Genomic DNA, 18092 nt, shown 5'->3' on the forward strand with positions numbered 1-18092 from the left:
TGCGAGAGGCGCATTTATACAAAATAACGGCAAATATAGGGAAGGCTAATGTATACGCAGTCGTTCTTTTTAATTATAAGATAATATACCCCCATGGCCACTTGCGTTGCCCTTTAATATAGGCTTATTAATTTTGGAAAGGAGGCGTGTTTAATTCGACTTACCCCAGTTACTTCCAGAAAATCTGCTATTTTATTTTTCAAACTGGCCACTTTCTCTTGCTTTTTGTCAATTTCTTTAAAAATCTTTTCAACTTCTCCTTCGTTGGCGCTATAAATCAGTTCTTTCTTCTTGTTCTCGGCTTCCCAATAGTCCAAGATCTCTTGAACAGTGCCAATTTGCGATTCGTAAGTGGAAATTTCCATGTTTATGGTGAATATTTTCAAATCTAAAGCCGAAAGTTCTTCTTCCTAATCGTAATGGTTTCGAATTATTATACAGTTTTCGCGTTAAGAAAAAAAGTTTAGGGTTAAATGCCCTATAAACCTCGTCAACAAATAATCAGCTACTGAAGGCAAGCTATTACACGTAGCTGTTTGTTTGCAGATTGACCACCAGGTGACGTTAAAGGGAATAGAACCAACACTATGACCAATTTACGTAGTCTAGATTATCTTTGGAACGACATAGTTATCATTTCCATGTAGTTCTATATTTTTTAAATATTTTTTCTAAAATATTTATTAAGTTGGCCGTGTTCTTATCTATAGCTGGTTACCATGGTAACTATGGAGCAAATTTGTTCGGAGTTCCGGCCGGCAGGGCCGTGCAGAGGGGGGGGGGGTGGGGGGGGGCAATATCCCCGGGCCCGGGTGAAAAGGGCCCACGAGGAGGGCCCGTAGCTGTAGGGCCCATCGAAGAAGCTCAAGGGGGGGGGGAGAGGGTGCAAATCGAAGGGGCCCACGAGTAAGCTTGTCCCCGGGCCCCAGGATACCTCTGCACGGCCCTGCATTCAGGAAGTGGGTAAACGCTATTGACTACGCGCGAGACAGTGATTTCGAATTTAGGGTACGCGGTCTGTAGAAGTTGATATATTTCAATTCTTGGTCTCAAGCAAAAATTAGCCTTTGTTTGCTACTTTGCTGGTGTAGTATGTGGATACATTTCGCTTGTTCTGTAGAACAAAAAGATTAAACTTTTTACGCTATATTAAACTATTCGCTTGTTCTGGCGGAGATAATTTATCTTCACTTTTTCGGTATCAGCGAGGTTTATAGGGCCTTTAACGAATTCTTACTTTGTCTCGATTTTCGGATTGATAATGAGCAAATTTTTCAGCGTAGCGTTTCGATTCAACGTTGCAAGTTTTGTTTTCCACAAAACGCGACGCCATCGTGGACTTCAGTTTCATAATGCTTTGTTTGGTGGTCGCAATTCGTTTGTTGACGTTGCTGAAGTTCAATTCTTCCCGTATCCTTTCCTAAATTAAGCATTAAACATAAATTTAAAAAAATACCTGACACTTAGAGGAGATTAAGTAAAGCGCTATGAACGTTTGAACGACAACGTCGAGAATCATTTTCATGGTTTGGTTGTGGAGATATTTCTGTGGAGATTATGTCAAAACTAAGGCAAAATAATTGGAAATGATAGCAATTGCCGATTTCAAAATGACGTTTTTGCGCGTGACAGTAACTTTACATCATGAGGTATAGCAGGCTTATTTACCCGCTTTTATACCCTAACATGGCGGCGTATTCTCACGCGCAAAATGAATTTTAAGATCCCCCAATAGGTCTTTCTATAAAGTAACATTGGCCTTATTGTTTTGATGTTGCTGCTGCGTCACGGGTGACGTATCGATGACGTTTAATTACGAAAAGCCCTGAAAATAAGAGTAAATTCGACGAGGCACCCTGTTTTTAATCATAAACTGAACTGAACTTCTGCGTATTTCGTGACGAATGAGCTAAATAAAGTTCACAAAGCGTAGGTTATTTATACAAAGGCCTATTTTCTGTAGACACGGCAAAATGTGCGTTTTAGTAGAGTTCAAACTCGTATTTCGGTTCGTCGTCGTGTACCCTGGTTTAGCAACAATTTCTAAAATATGTGAAAATTAACCCCACTTGCTATCGTTAGTCCTCGATCTGAATGCACGCTTAATCGATTTTGAAGTATTTAATATCGCTTACGTCTAACAAGGAGACATCCCGAAATGTAACCCACCGATTTTGTAACTTGAAAAATCCTAAGGGGAATTTATTGAATGGGCAACCATTTTGCCATGGCAACGAAAAATGTTTTTGACAACAACAAATGGAAATTTTACCATTGAAAATAATATGGGATTCTGACCGATTCCTAGTGAAAAATTTGAACAAATTTCAAAATCTCGAAAATGCCAAAAATAGAAAAAATAGATAAAAATTGACAAAAAAAACATCAAAATTGATCAACTTTTGATCAATTTGAGGCCAAAATCCCATGTTATTTTCAATTTGAAAATTTAATATTTTGTGTTGTCAAAAACATTTTTCATTGCCATGGCAAAACGGTTGCCCATTGAATAAATTCCCTTTAGGATTTTTCATGATACATGAACGTCTACCAATCCCCCGAGTTTGAACTAAATCGGTGGGTTACACTTCGGGATGTCTCCTTGTAAGTATGGTAGTTCCAACTTCTAAAGAGCTTTGCTTAATCTCTCTATTAGCTTCAATAACACTGAAAAATATCAAAACAAACGCGTACTTTCTTAAGCCTTTCAATGGATTTTTCCGTTTCCTCCAAAGTTTTTTCGTACATCGCAAATTCATCTTGCGCTTCTTCGTACCTCGTCATGGTTTTTTCCATTTCTCGACTCAATTTATCAATTTGAGATTGTTTCTTATTCGATTTTTGCGTCAAATCCGAGTTTTCTTCGCCCGTTATGCGCAATTTTCCGTTCAAAACTTCGATTTCCGTGTTTAGCCTTGTCATCTGATTTTTCGCGTCGCTTTAAAAATACGATTGGTTAATTTAGGCGCCTAAAGACGTAGCGCCATCTCTTAAACGTTTATCTACGTCACGGCCAACTTTGATATCTCGCGCTACAGCGGCCATCTCATTCGTTGACGTTTCTGTGTTAACCTATGAGCAAAAGATGTGTATGACGTGAGCGCCCTTAGCGGATTATTATTTTTAGAATATTTTTTACATTGAAGTCAATATAACAACCGAGCGTGGCGCTGAACTACACGTTATAGTACAGTTTATAAGGGGAAAATCCTTGTTCGCGGAATTTCGACGAATGTGTTGGCCGCTGTAGCGCGAACAGCGCGTGATCAAAGTTGGCCGTGTCTACGTACTTGTGTTCTTCTTTCATTTTGGAATAGGCTTCATTTCTTTTGCACAAAGCGTTTAAACTAGCCTTCCACTTGAGGACTAACTTCTGGTTTTCGTCATTTATACTCTGAAAATAACCAACAATAAATAACGTTATCTTTTTCAGGATGTAGCATTAACCCCTTTAATTACAACTTACGCCTATATAGGATTGGGCGTGTTTCAAAGAATTCCTTAGCTCTTGAGTTTCTTTTTCAATAGTTTCGGTTGATGACTTTGTAGAGGACAACTGTAACTCCAATCTTTGGATTTCTTGGGATAGTCCCAAAATATAAATGTCCTGTAAATGTTAGATAGTAAAATGTCTAAGCTCTGTTTTTTTTATTTGACTAAGTTCAAATAATAAGCCTTGGTTTGTCAAAATGAACAGAAATAAGAATTTGTTTGTCAAAATGACCAGAAATAAGAATTGGTTTGTCAAAATGACCAGGAATAAGAATTGGTTTGTCAAAATTACCAGGAATAAGAATTGGTTTGTCAAAATATCAAATAAGTTTGCAGAATAGCCAAATAAAATTACTTTTAAGCCTAATTTTAAATTTTTTTGACAAAAATGCTTTTAGAAAAGGCTACGCTAAAACCTTTAAGCCTTTGTCCATAAAAAATATAAAAGTTAAGTTCTAATCTTGGATTAATAATAGTCCTATTTTTAAACCAAGTTCCAATATTAGGCTGGTAAAATTAATAAGCCTTGGTCTGTCCAAAGTTTGAAGATATAAAGTTATTACCTGCCGGAACTTTTCCACGTGCAAATTTTTACTTTCTTTTTCGCTCTTTTCGGCTTCCGTTTTCTTGACGGAAGCTCCGGTAAAGACTTCCGCTTCCGTTCGGGACAACTGAGCCAACTGATTGGCTTGATTCTCAATTTGAATTTGCAAGTTCCTTTCTGAAAAAAAGTACCAAAGAAAGCGTCAGTAAATTTACTAAATTAAATCTAAAACAAATTAAAACATGTCGTGTAACCTTCGTTCCTTTTGTTCTCCCACACGGCCTTGACATTTTTATGGCCATTTTCGATTTTGTCCAAATCTTTTTCGGTCTTAATCCTAATTTCCACTTGTTCTTCCAACTCCTTGTCGAGACTATTGATTTTGTTTTTGCATTGAACTAAATCTTTTTGGATGACGTAGACTCTATTCCCCAATTGCTGTCGGTATTTCTTTCGATTTTTAATATAGTTTTCCTAAATTTGTTGGTTAATTAATTGGTTTATTTTTGGTCCATAATTTAAACGTTAAGGAAGATCAAAAACGTATTAATTTCAACTTAGGAACAGCTAGGAGCAACAAACACAGCACCCCACACAAGGAGAACGCAAATCGTTAAAAGTCGTACATTTTCTTGCGTACAATTTTCATTGGTTAGCGCTGCATTTTCTTGCGTACATTTTTCATTGGTTAGCGCTGCATTTTCTTGTGTACAATTTTCATTGGTTAGCGCTGCATTTTCTTGCGTACATTTTTCATTGGCTAGATGTTTTAGCGCCTGCTGCCGTCGGAAGGGGGAAATTCGGAAATTGTCTTCCCCCTTTCTGTAAAACGTTCAGCGTAAAGGCTCGTCCAGTTAATTTTGTACACAACACTGCGTTATCGTGTTTAAAGGCTAGCGGTGTTCTCCTTGTGTTTGTGGCTCCTAGATGGCAGTGACTCCAGTGACACGAGAGGGGGCGGAGGAAAATCGCAGGCGTGCGCTGCAAACGATGCGGAAGACGTCATGTTTAGGAAACCAATGAATTATCGTTCTGACTTAACTTTTGTTAAGGGGGAGGAGCTTACTGTCCGAGCATGAGAGAGATAGGAATGAACGCCAAAAATCATCTCAACATAGTTATTATTCCTAAGTTGAAATAATAAATACATTATTGGTAATATATTAAATAGTATACTTGTTCCGCAATTTTCGCCGAGACATCGATCAATTGCTTCTCCAAATGAGATTTCAACCCAATCTGAACCCTTTCTAATAGGGGCTGAAATGTAACTTTATTTCATTATTTAAAATAATTAACGGCTAATGTAACAAAACATCTTCTAAATTTCACATATTATTCAGGGGTCTGCAAAGTATTTTAGGACATCAAATATTAAGTCAATCGAATATCAAATCGAATATTAGATTCGGCGAGTCGAATATAGCTTTAAAATGTCCTCGAATAGTAATTTTTCATTATAAAATAGGCGAATATTAAAAAATGTTGAAGAAACCATTTGGTCTTATCAAATAGTTTGCAAAATAGTCCGTTTTAAAATTTCAATGCCATTATAATAACACCAGGCACGTATTTCTACTATTTGGTATTTGATCGGTAGTTTTTATGATATTCGAAATATTATTTGCTATTTGATCGGTAGTTTTTATGATTTTCGAAATATTATTTGCTATTTGATCGGTAGTTTTTATGATATTCGAAATATTATTTGTTATTTATCGGTTAACTGGTTCGAAATTTCCCCGAAAAAGTAATGACCATATTATTTAACGATTCAAATATTCGATTTGGTATTTGACGTGCGTAGGAAAAAATATTTGATATTCAATTCGATCCCCATAAAATATGGTCTTTGCGCAGTTATTGTCTATTTAAATTCAAATTCCAAGGTCACATATTAACAATGTTAATAGGATTGAAATTTTGACTAACGAATTAAAAAAATATAAAAAAATAATAATTAGAACTAGGTATAGCTTCATTTTATTTATGTAATTTCAAAATTATTTTAATTTCAAATAGCGTTTAAATTTATATAATTCAGAAATGTAAACATAAGAATTTCACGGCCATATTGAAATCTTATGTATGGTTAAGGTTAACTCATCCTTGAATCACTCAAACGCAAAAATTATTCTCAAATAAAATAAGACTACTTCCCAGGTCAAAATGTAAAACTAAAAATCTCGATTAATTACAATTAAAATTCACATTTAACTCACGTGATTTGCATTCAAGGGTTCTGCCATCACGAGCAAACACACCCTAACGAAGGTGTTAGTCGTGCTATTTCGATCCTAGACGAGCTTTTCCGACCATAAACAACAGTCTAGAATGACTAACTACTTGATTATTGATTTTATAATGGATAGCGAAACTCCCGGTTACCATTGGATACCAAACACCAGCTGGTTGTGACGTCACGAATACAATAAAACCTCTACAAGCACCAACTTATATAACAATTTATCGATAGTTTCACTTTACTCCCGCGTTTAAATTTTCATTGATAATTTGACGTTTTACAAATTGAACACGATGAATTGGCGTCACCGATTCCAGCTTGAAAAACTTCAACGAATAATAATGCTTTCGTCATAGTGTGACAATCAAAAGTTAGTTTTACTTTTGGTTTTAAGCGGGTAATTTACCGAAGTTCTGGAAGAAAACATTATCGCATCTAAGGCATCTTGCCCGGGCAATAAGATGAGAGGTTCGGGGTGATTCAGCGGTAAAAACTTTTATTTATATTTGTGATATCTTTTGATTCAAGATAAGTCAGGTTATTGGGTATGGTAATTTTAACACTGAAATATATTAATTTTTATTTAATTTTAATTTAATATAAATCAATTTTTTGTTCAATTAAAATTTTCGAACCTTTTTAAATTATTTATTTAATATTCTGGATTATTATGATTTATTTTTTTCATTAGTAATTCTGGTTGATATACTCTGTTGTATGAATATGGTATGTTTGGAAATAAATTTTTTTACTTAATTTTAAGTAATATTAATTGCTTTTGTGTTTATTTGAAGGTTTGAGAATTTTTGGACTGATTATTTTTAATATCCGGGATTATGTATAATTAAACAAAGCTGGTTTGTTTTAGCCAATTTTTATTTTGTGTTTTGCAATGAATGTAACAAAATTAAACTTTTCTTAGAAATTTAATTTTTAATGAAACAATTGTACGCAATTTGCGTTTCGGAAATTTAATACGCAATAAATGTGATTAATGATTTAGTTATGCATTTAAATTAAGTCTGCTATTAAACGTTAATTTCTACAAAGTTTGTAGAAATTAACTTCTAGTTCTTAATTAAATATACGTTGCAAGAAATTAAAATTAAATGCAATTTGAAGAATGATTTTCAAAATACGCCAATTTTGTAACTTGTATTTATTAAATGTAATAGATATTAAATGTTAATAATGATATGAAGTTTGGTATGAAATAACATTTTATCATTTGCAAAACACGTTATACCTAAATTTTGTAATTTGTGTTTCGTAAATGTAATTGTTAATAAATGTGATGAATGATTTTTGCATTCATATTGAAGTTTGGTATTAAATAACAATTCAAAAACATTGTTTGAAACATCCTTCAGTTGTAAATCAAACAAGCATGCAAATAAATATAAAAAAATATCTAAAAAAAACCACTTAGAAAATACTAACGGAATTTTATTTTCAATTAGCCGATAAAATCCTTCAACATAGCAACAAAGGCTGCCGAACCTGAAAAAGTAACTTATTTGAACCGCACTCTCAGAACAAAAACAGACAAAGGTATCGTATTAAATTTCTAAAGCACATGAGCCGAGAAGCGTAACATAATAGTTCTTCGAAGCTTCCACAGCCGCGCGTCACAACCTATTGCGTATTCAAATTTCCTTTTAACCACCACGTCGATCTCGAGGGGAAAACCATCTTGCAAAATTCAATATCAACTCTTATTTAAGAAATGTATGCGTACAAAATCTTTTACGCCATAAGACCAAAGAGTTGACTAATACCGTAACGTTTTTAAGTATCCGCATTTTGCAATTTCTATGAGTCAAATAAATTCAATATATTGTTTGATGATAAGATAGTTCGGACTTAGCGCGGGCCATTTTTAAATCCGCTTCGGAGATCGAAGCTAGGATTTGTAATGCGAAAGTAGCGAAACGTGTTTAAACACAATAAATTTTGCAAATGCCGATTTAAGCGTTTAAAATTGAACTAATCAGAGCGTTGGATTCGGGGAATTTCCCGGAATACACTCCGTGTTTCGACCAATTGGGCCACAGCGTACGGTTTATTTCAAATTCAGGTTCAACCAATCGGATGACAGTAAGGTTACGAAGTAGAGGTTTTTATTGTTTGATAACCTCACCGAAAATGTGCTATATAAGCACTAGGAATTAATTATCTTCAACATTCTACGTGAATATTGTGCAATAATATTCTGCAGTTGGTTTTTTCTGGATATTTTCAAAAAGGTATTTTGCTGTTTGTTATTTTATTTGGGAAAAAGCGGGTTTATTGTTTCTTTTAAGTTAAATTTTATTAATTAAAAATAAAACAATTTATATTTTATTTTTAGTTAAATCTGTAAAGTTACGGAAATCGAACCATAAATTGAGAGTAGTTATTGTGATCACCAATTTTTTATAATTATTTAATTGGATCGTGTGTATTTTTTATACTTAGTTAACAAATTTAAATTGTGAATTTTTATAGTTGTCCTAATTATGATTTATATAAAAATATATTTGTTTTAAATGATTTCGATAATAATGGAATAGTAATATAGATTTTATTTTGGTAAAATATTGCTTCGAATAAAAAATAAATAAAAATAATAATATACTAAATAATGTTAATTTAGATCTGAAATTGAGCGTAAATAATGTAATCACAAATTTTAATAATTTTTTAAGGGAATGTGTGAATATTTCCAACTTAGGTGAATTAAATATTTCTCCCATGTTTTTAGTCCCCTTAATTCTTAATTACGATTTATAATGAAATAAAAAATTATATCTATATTTGTTTTTAACGTTTTCGGCTGTAACCGAATAAAAGTATATATTTCATTTAGCAAAATATGGCTTATAATTTCACTTCGTATTTTATTATAGATAATTTAAAAAATAAACCTACAGCTTTGACGTCACGATATTTCAAAACCGCATTTATTTCAAGATAATATTTATATATTTTGTTTATTTCTACAGATTTATCCGTCAATATGCCGAATTCGTTTGATATTTTGGACGATGACGCATTTTGGACACGTTACGAGGATGACGTCATAGTTAAAAAATGTTGGGCTTGCCCGGATTTATTAACGAAACTGCTAGAAATCGAAAATTTCAACAGCTACAGTGAAGACGCAAAAATCCTGAAAAGGCGCGAAAAAGCGGCCCAATTAAAACGCAACCCTTCCGGGTGGGCGGAGCTTATCATCAGGGCGTCCAATCACATAGCTTCGCGGGAAAACAGCGCCGCTTCGAACGCCGCTATTCGAGAACTCGAAGAAAACTATCTCCTCAATCCTTTCGAAGACTTCGTCATTCATAGTCATTATTTCGAAGTGGTGTCGCGTCTTATGGCCGCCAGAGGCGCTAATTTCGTAGCGGAAGGACAGGGAAAGAGCAGCGTACACGACGTGGACAAATTAGATCCAGTCATGCTAGTGGCGTACGCCGAAAAATTCGAAGATAAAATTGATAGCGATTTGTGGAAACTTTGCGTCGCCCGTCACGTCACGAACAACCTGCATCATCAGGATCAGCCTGATTGGATAAAATATAAACCCAACGGAAAAATGACATCCAATCAACGGACGAGGATGACCAACGGTATCCACGAAATGGTTTGCGACAAAGTAGCCCGTAAATTGCAAAAGGAATTAGGAGGGATTATTAAACCGGATATGTGGGAAATTAACGATACGTGGTTCGGAGTTTTACCGCCAGAGTGGCTCGACGAAGCCAAAATTATTCTGAATAAAATGCGAAACTATTGATTTTTGAACATTAAGCATAAACTTTTTGGATTGTATTTAACTATTTAGGATAAAGTGTATTTGTAAAATACAGTATTTATATTAAAGTATTAACCATAAGTCAAATCGAATATCAATATAACTATTTCGATAGTGTTACGACTAATCTATGTAAAATAAAGATTGTAGTTATCTTGAATTAAATTTACGCAGGGCTCCTAGCGATTTTTTGTTAAATATTATAGGAATATTCATAGAAAATATAGGAAATTATAGGAACATTTTTAGCTAAAAATAGGAATTTATAGGAACATTTTAGCTAAAAATAGGAATTCATACTTTTCATAGGAACATTTTAGCTAAAAATAGGAATTCATACTTTTCATAGGAACATTTTAGCTAAAAATAGGAATTCATACTTTTCATAGGAACATTTTAGCTAAAAATAGGAATTCATACTTTTCATAGGAACATTTTAGCTAAAAATAGGAATTCATACTTTTCATAGGAACATTTTAGCTAAAAATAGGAATTCATACTTTTCATAGGAACATTTTAGCTAAAAATAGGAATTCATACTTTTCATAGGAACATTTTAGCTAAAAATAGGAATTCATACTTTTCATAGGAACATTTTAGCTAAAAATAGGAATTCATACTTTTCATAGGAACATTTTAGCTAAAAATAGGAATTCATACTTTTCATAGGAACATTTTAGCTAAAAATAGGAAATTATAGGAACAATTTAGAAAAAATAGGAAGCCCAACCGTTGAGTGTCTCGGGAACAAAGGACCTAAGCCAGAGCTAAGCTCTATTTAGAATGCAAATTTTTCCCAAACGTTAAAGCTGTTTTCTAATATATTATTTTTAAAATTATATTAATTTCTGGATATAGCTATAGAAAAACTAGAAAATTTCGAAATTATAGGAATTTATAGGAATTATAGGAGCCCTGTTTACGTAAAATTATAAAACAAATTTTTCTTCTTTTTAGTTCAAAATCGCAATGTTTGACATAATGTATAAAACGACCAAATACAAAAGTGTTTAAGTTACTTGAGAAGAGTCGGGCCTCCGATTTTGTTGGCTACAGGGTTGCCACCGTTTTTCAGATTCAAATTCCCCTGACTTTTTTAGGTATTCCAATTTTCTAGGTACTGTGGAATCCCTGTGCTAATATTTCTCAAATAACGTGTAAAGTTACACAAATAATTTGCCTGGTTTGGGGCCCCACAAATAAACTCGTGGAGGCGTTTTCGGGGCCCTTTAAAATAGAATTGTGGGGCCCCAATAATAGAAATGTATAGGTTGTTCTTTTCTTATGAAAACTGTGGAGATTTAAAACATTTATATATTTTTTGTTTTCACCTAACCTTTGCCCGATACTCATTCAAGTGCGTCTGTTTCGTATTATAAGTATCGATAAGGACCAGGAAGTTTGGGTGACACATGGAAAATTTCCAAAATCTATAACTTTGGAATTAGCATTTAGCAGTTTCAATAATAAGTTGGTTTTCGGGTCTGGATTTTATTGGTTTGCAGTTCGTGCAATTTTTTTCGGGGTCGGGCAAATATATTTTGTTTCTTTCGGGTAATGTTGGTTTGGGTCTAAAGAAACAAAATATATTTTGCCTGACCCCGAAAAAATTTTGCACGAACTGAAAACCAAACAAAATCCAGACCCGAGCTAGGAGCAACAAACACGGCACCCCACACAAGGAGAACGCAACCCGTCAAAAGTCGTGCATTTTCTAGCGTACATTTTTCATTGGTTAGACGGCTTAGCGCCTGCTGCCGTTGGAAGGGGAAAATACGGAAATTGTCTTCCCCCTTTCTGTAAAACGTTCAGCGTAAAGGCTCCTCCAATGAAATTTGTTCACAATACTGCGTTAGCGTGTTTAAAGTCTAGCTGCGTTCTCCTTGCGTTTGTTGCTTCTAGGTTCCACTTGTCATGTATCCAAATGTACCATAAAGTTTCCTAACACGGTAGATTTAAAGTTGTTAAAGCCATTAAGGTTAACATTAGGAATTTTTAAACTTCTATGAGAAGTTAATGAATTTCCATCATAATATAATTAATAGCAACGTTAGCGTAATAATGTTTAGAAACTACGATAACATTTAAGAAACTAAATAAAATTCACAAAATCTATAACAGAAATATTATAGTAAAATTTCCCAAGATAAATTTAAATACAAATGATTAAAATTTCCTTACGTTTTATACTATGTACTTCTTATGCGGTTTGCATCATTCCATGTCAAGGCGGAGTTACGTCGAGGTGACGTGTTTTATTAGAGGATAGCGGATGTCATTTTTAATTTGCTATCAATTTCCAGGTTTTTCGTAGATTTCCCCCTGAAATTTCCAGGTTTTTCATAAATTTAACCCTGAAATTTCGAGGTTTTTTCATAACTTTAACCCTGAAATTTAGAGGTTTTTCGTAGATCCCCCTTGAAATTTAAAGGTTTTTTTTTATAAATTTAACGCTGATATTTCCAGTTTTTTTCATAAATTCAACCCTGAAATTTACCGGTTTTTCGTAGATTTCCCCTTGAAATGGCTAGGTTTTTTCATTAATTTAACCCTGAAACTTCCCGGTTTTTCGTAGATTTCCCCCTGAAATGTCTAGGTTTTTTCATTATTTAAACTCTGGAATTATCACAGATTTGTTCATGAAATTTCCAGAGCACCAAATGCTTTAAAGGTTTCATTGGTATTTCTCTTTTCTTATCAACGCAGACCTATAACCGGACCTAACCTAGTAACTTACCTAATTTATACAAAATATTTGACGTTTCTCTTAAATATTTGTTAAAAATTCTCTTATTTATTCTAGGTTAGTATAAAGTTTTATAACGCCTAAATTTCCAAAACAAAAAACAATAAAACCTCAAAATCTAAAAAGGTTTGTTTAAATATTATACGTGTAACTTAAAAAAAAATAAAAAAATATAGCTAAATGTTTCTTTTTATTTAAAGAATAAATTTTGTTAAATATAAAAGTCATCGTTATCTTTAGATGTCACTATCATACCCGTAACGTTTAAAATAATTAAATTCATCACTAGATGCCACTATCAAACCCGCAATTTATAAAATAAATTAGTCGCTAGATTTCAATATCAAACCCGTAACATTGAAAATAATTAAATTCATCGCTAGATGCCACTATGAAACCCGTAACGCATAAAATAATTAAATTCATCGCTAGATGCCACTACTAAACCCGTGACGCATAAAATAATTAAATTCATCGCTAGATGTCACTATCAAACCCGTAACGTTTAAAATAATTAAATTAATCGCTAGATGTCACTATCAAACCCGTAACGCATAAAATAATTAAATTCATCGCTAGATGTCACTATCAAACCCGTAACGTTTAAAAGAATTAAATTCATCGCTAGATGTCACTATCTTATCTATAGCGTTTAAATAAATGAAATTTATCGCTAGATGTCACTATCATTATCATACCCGTAATTTATAAAATTGGCATAGCTATTGAAAATTTTGGTAGTTCGCATGCGAAACGCGCTTGGCAATAAAGTACTGAAAATCTTAAGCTCTTGACGCCGAGAAAAACATTTAATTCTTGTAATTTTTTGTTTTACTTTATGCAGGGTTCATACAACTAATGACAAACCTGATTTCCCGGTTTTCCCACAGATATTTCCCTGATTTTTCCAGATGTAAAATAAGCACAAATAAAACTTAGGTTTACACAGTAGCTAATTTCATGATTGTCAATTAAGCTAAAAAGCTTCCATATTATAATATATAAAATAAATAGTAAATATTATTATTTGTGCCAAAAGTAGATACATCTTGTATAAGAAAACTTATTGATGTAAATTTGTACTCATTATGGAAAACTTTCTGAACCATCATAAATTTCCCTGATTTTTACAAAAAAATTGGAATTTCCCTCATTTTTCTGTCGACCATTGAATTCCCTGATATTTACAGGTCTGTATGAACCCATTGAATTGGGAATAATACTGCTAGAATTACAATTACGATTTCGGTTGCCATGGTTACGCGGGATCTAATCTGATAAGACTGTACGAAATTCATCTTTATAATTAGGCGATAGCGCCATCTATATTTTGTAAAGTAACATGTGACATGGCTAAAAATAAATAATTATTAGCTAACTCACCGTAACTTGAGTTAAAAAGGATCGTGTTGACAAAATAAAATTATTTTTAAACAACTTCAAAGGTTTGCTTGTTACGAGAAATCGTACATTTCAATTTCGCATCAGATTTGCGAAAAAATTCAATTGCAATATAGTTGCCACCACTAGAGACAGATGCTGCAACGGTAGAACGATAAAGTTGATAAAGTCTCCTTATTGAACGAAATTGGTCCCGCGCCAGCCAGATTTAGTGGTACCTCTATTTATTCCCAACTCAATGTATGAACCCTGTTATGGATACACCTATTCATCGCTAAATGTCATTTTTAGTGTTTTAGTCATACCTGAGTAAAAGACGATGGTGCTGATTCCGAATCCGAAATCAGTTTGTTTCTAGCCCTCTTAGTGTTTAAGATATACGCTTATCACAGAAGAATTATTTCAGTGTTTTCACGAAATTACTTCGCAAAAAGGCATTAAGCGCCATTCGTTACTTAGCACAAAAATATTTTATAGATTTAGACAATCAGCGATTGTGTATTTGGTACACGTGTTAACGATATAGTCTGCAACAGTAGCTGATCGTCTTCAAGACTTGGGCACGCTGACTTCTTCTTCAGTCGATAATTATAATAATAGTCAAAGCATATGTAACATAAGTATGCGGTTTGTTTCACAGATATTGCGTCACCCGTACCCTAAGTAATATTTGACGTCATCGAATCTCAAACGCCGATTATGCGTAATTAGCTCTACCTCTGATAAACCGACGGCCATTATTTTAATGAAGTTCTCGGAGACTCAGGTTCTAAAATAAATTTGCATTGTCAAATAAAAGAAGCAGATTTATTGGAAAATATATTTGAAATTCAGGTTGAGCTTTTCTGGGGCATCTCTACAAGGTTGGAGTTTTTGCAAAGTTTGCAGATTCTTTGGAGCTTAGGCCTAACTCTTCAAGGCTTGGTATGGGTTGGTTGTAATAAAGCTGGTGGAATCATTGAGTTGGGTGGAATATCACGCTTCGACGACTAGTTCCATTTTCGGAAAGCGATCACTTATTGGTCATTTTCCCCAACCTTTTCTTTTTCTAAACTGCTCATTATTTACCTTCATCCGTACAAACCGAGAGAGTTTATAAATTTCAATAAAGCTACATTGGGTTTACTAATAGCGTTTTCCATTTGACTGCTCTCGAGCACTCTAGATCGCTCTGATCAACATTTTATGTTCCATTAGCGTGCTCGGATCTGCTCCGATCAAGTTTCGCGTGTTCCATTTCCAGCTCTCGGGTGCTCCGAGATCGCCCAAAGCCGATCTGCCGATTTCGACAGATCAACGGATCGAGATTGACATCGGAGCAAATTTTCGGGTGTTCCTTTTAGATTTTTTTGGCAAAATAGCAAACCAAGCCGCGAAAATTCAAATTACTAGCAGACGAAAAACAACAGAGCGCATGAATATGTAATGGAATGTTCCATTTGCGGTTTTACTCTAGTCGATTGGAGTGAGATCTTTGACGTCAGAGACAGATTCGGAGCGAATCTCGAGCAATCAAATGGAAAACGCTATACAATTCCGACACCAAAAATTCCTTCTCAATTTAGAGGTTTTCCATTGGCTTAAATACATATGTTAGTAGCCAATAGTGTGACTCCCAAAATTACTAGGATGAATAAAAAGGTTAAAATCTGACATTGTCCACCTTTTTACTGGTTCGTGGTGAAACTAACTGTTAGTGAAGATTTTTGAATGGAATAAAGGTTTAGTGGCATACTTATGAGTAATTATGTTACATATGGTCAAAGTTATCACTATTGAAACTGTGACATAATCTTCCAATCTCGATAAATTAATGATAACTCATTTTTACCCAAAGTTAAAAAACTGTGATATCTTAATATTATCTCTGGCGTATCAAGTGCCTCTATTTCACTAATCACACAGTACAAATGTTTAAACTTTATGGTTTTTAATGATATAAAACCAATTTTTAAAAACTGAAAGTCCAGATTTAAAAAACAAATGTCTTACGGAACAAATAGAATTAAATAAACTATTAATGCGACTAATTTTAATAAAATAAATGCCTTTGCCTTCAGATTACTATAAATAATTTGCACAAAAGCATTAATCGGATTGTCTGTAACAGAGTTGCCAGTTTTTTCACAATCAAATTCCCTGATTTTTCCAGGTTTTCCCGGACCATCTCAGAAGACATTCACTGACTTAATTTGGGTCAAGATTTAGTATTTTTTGAACCAATATTTTAGTAAAAGTTTCCTATCTGTCACCTTTCCCCTGATTTATAGACTAATTTTTAAAATTCCCTGATTTTTATACCCATATTAAAATTCCCTGATTTTCCCAGGAATTCCAGATACTGTGGCAACCCTGTATAAATAATTTGCACAAAAAAGCATCAATGCCTTTGTGAAAATTTGAAACCAAAAGACTACCATGCACATAGGAATTTTTCTTCAAAAGCAGGATGAAGGAACCGCAGAAACCAATCAGAAACTGGTTAGGCCTATTTAAAAAGAATTGGCTTCGTGGAGTATCTAGTTTACACATCAGACGTACAACACACTGAAAAACACTTTTTTTTGCGTTAAGATTTGTTATTGATAAAAGATAACAAAACGGAGTTTTTCTTAAAATGACGTTTTGGTTGTTAATGCCTTTGTGCAGATCCAGGGCCGTCACCAGCCCAAAAAATTAGGTAGGGCCATGGTATGGCACATTTTGAGGTCTATAGTAACAGAGCTCGCTTCGCTCGCTCCGCGGCTACGCAGAGTAAAGACGACTTTTCTTAGTATGCACAATAACTGAATTCATACGTCGTGTATTTCCTCTATAAAAAAACGCAAATTAGCAAAGACACTTTAAATTACAATATTTTAATTTTCCTATATGTACAATCAATTTTCTAGATAGATAGATCAATCGTTTCATTAGTTTTATTACAAACCAACGACTACCGGGCTACCTTTCACGAGCTGCACTTACTCCGATCCCTGGAACTAGGCTATGCCTGAATTTCTTAATTCTCCGGTAGAAGTCGGAGCTCTGCTGATATATTACTAAATATGCCCAGGCGGATATACGGGCCTGATTCTCGGATCGTATTTTATGTCGGGATCGTATTATAGACGTACGATCCCACCTTCCGATCGTATATCGTACCGACCGCCTAAATATCGTACAAATACGATCCAGATTGTACATCTGGCAACTCTGGAAGAGGGAATGGGGGTTATATGCGTCACAGTGTTCAGCGATATCTAGATACACGATATTTAGATAAGTATCTAGCTACGTTTTTAGGTACTTTTTTAGGTACAAGATACTATTGTGGGTAAAAGATACTAACTTTTTTCAGGCGAACACAGATATATAAAAATCTCTTACACATACCTTTTTTTCCGTATCTGTTTGCAAAGAATGTATCTTATGTATCTAAATTATTGCCCTTTGGTATCTATCTTTTTTTGAGGGGCTATATCCGCGACGTTCCTTATTTGTATCTTTCTTGTTTTGGTAGTTATATTTTAATACATCGATAAAAAGATATACCAGGTACAAAGAGTGAAAACGAACGTAATTATGTTTTAAGTTTGAATAAGCATTATCTTGGTTTCTTTCGGGCATCTCTTCTACCTCCCGGGCGTTAAGAGCTTGCCAATGGACATCACACACACGTTTGTCGGGTAAAAACCACCCTGAGCCTAGTTACCTTCCCCCGAGGAAACGTTTCTGAGAGAAACACTGAGCATTATTAACGTTTGTAGCGCGAGAGTCAGACTCAGGGGCGGACAGGCGTCTTTTTCGTGAAGTGGGTACTGATGGCTTGCGGTCCCAAGTCGAACTAAAGGGTAATTTTGGTCGCGGCCCCGTGAGATAACGCTCA

At 34.2% G+C, this 18092-nt stretch overlaps 2 protein-coding genes across 4 annotated transcripts in view; one reads left to right on the forward strand and one right to left on the reverse strand.

The window, feature by feature from the left end:
- The window catches only part of LOC149961372 (coiled-coil domain-containing protein 40-like), a 24678-nt gene extending 18162 nt beyond the window's left edge, over window positions 1-6516 (reverse strand). For 2 of the 3 annotated variants that reach the window (XR_016481103.1, XM_090176851.1), the window contains exons 1-9: window positions 6259-6516; window positions 5213-5296; window positions 4291-4510; window positions 4056-4213; window positions 3467-3607; window positions 3291-3394; window positions 2695-2938; window positions 1238-1420; window positions 165-410 (exon numbers count right to left, since the gene is read on the reverse strand). Coding sequence is in view for 2 of the 3 variants with exons in the window: in XM_090176851.1 (XP_090032977.1) it covers window positions 165-410; window positions 1238-1420; window positions 2695-2938; window positions 3291-3394; window positions 3467-3607; window positions 4056-4213; window positions 4291-4510; window positions 5213-5296; window positions 6259-6285 (1407 nt within the window). In the remaining variant the exon portion in view is untranslated. The remainder of the gene's footprint in view (window positions 1-164; window positions 411-1237; window positions 1421-2694; window positions 2939-3290; window positions 3395-3466; window positions 3608-4055; window positions 4214-4290; window positions 4511-5212; window positions 5297-6258) is intronic. The other variant, XM_090176850.1, reaches the window with a different exon arrangement.
- Window positions 6517-8483: 1967 nt separating this feature from the next.
- LOC149961373 (uncharacterized) lies at window positions 8484-10159 on the forward strand. The gene is made up of 2 exons (XM_090170684.1): window positions 8484-8527; window positions 9266-10159. The coding sequence occupies exon 2, from the start codon at window positions 9280-9282 to the stop codon at window positions 10057-10059; it is 780 nt and encodes a 259-aa protein (XP_090026810.1). The 5' UTR covers window positions 8484-8527; window positions 9266-9279; the 3' UTR covers window positions 10060-10159.
- The last annotated feature ends 7933 nt before the right edge of the window (window positions 10160-18092 follow it).

Source organism: Leiobunum rupestre, chromosome 1, assembly GCF_980474605.1.
Source record: "Leiobunum rupestre chromosome 1, qqLeiRupe1.1.hap1, whole genome shotgun sequence".
Lineage (NCBI taxonomy): Eukaryota > Metazoa > Arthropoda > Arachnida > Opiliones > Sclerosomatidae > Leiobunum > Leiobunum rupestre.

Coding starts and splice junctions, on each gene's coding strand:
- LOC149961373 (XM_090170684.1), top strand. CDS start 9,280: ATGCCGAATTCGTTTGATATTTTGGACGATGACGCATTTTGGACACGT.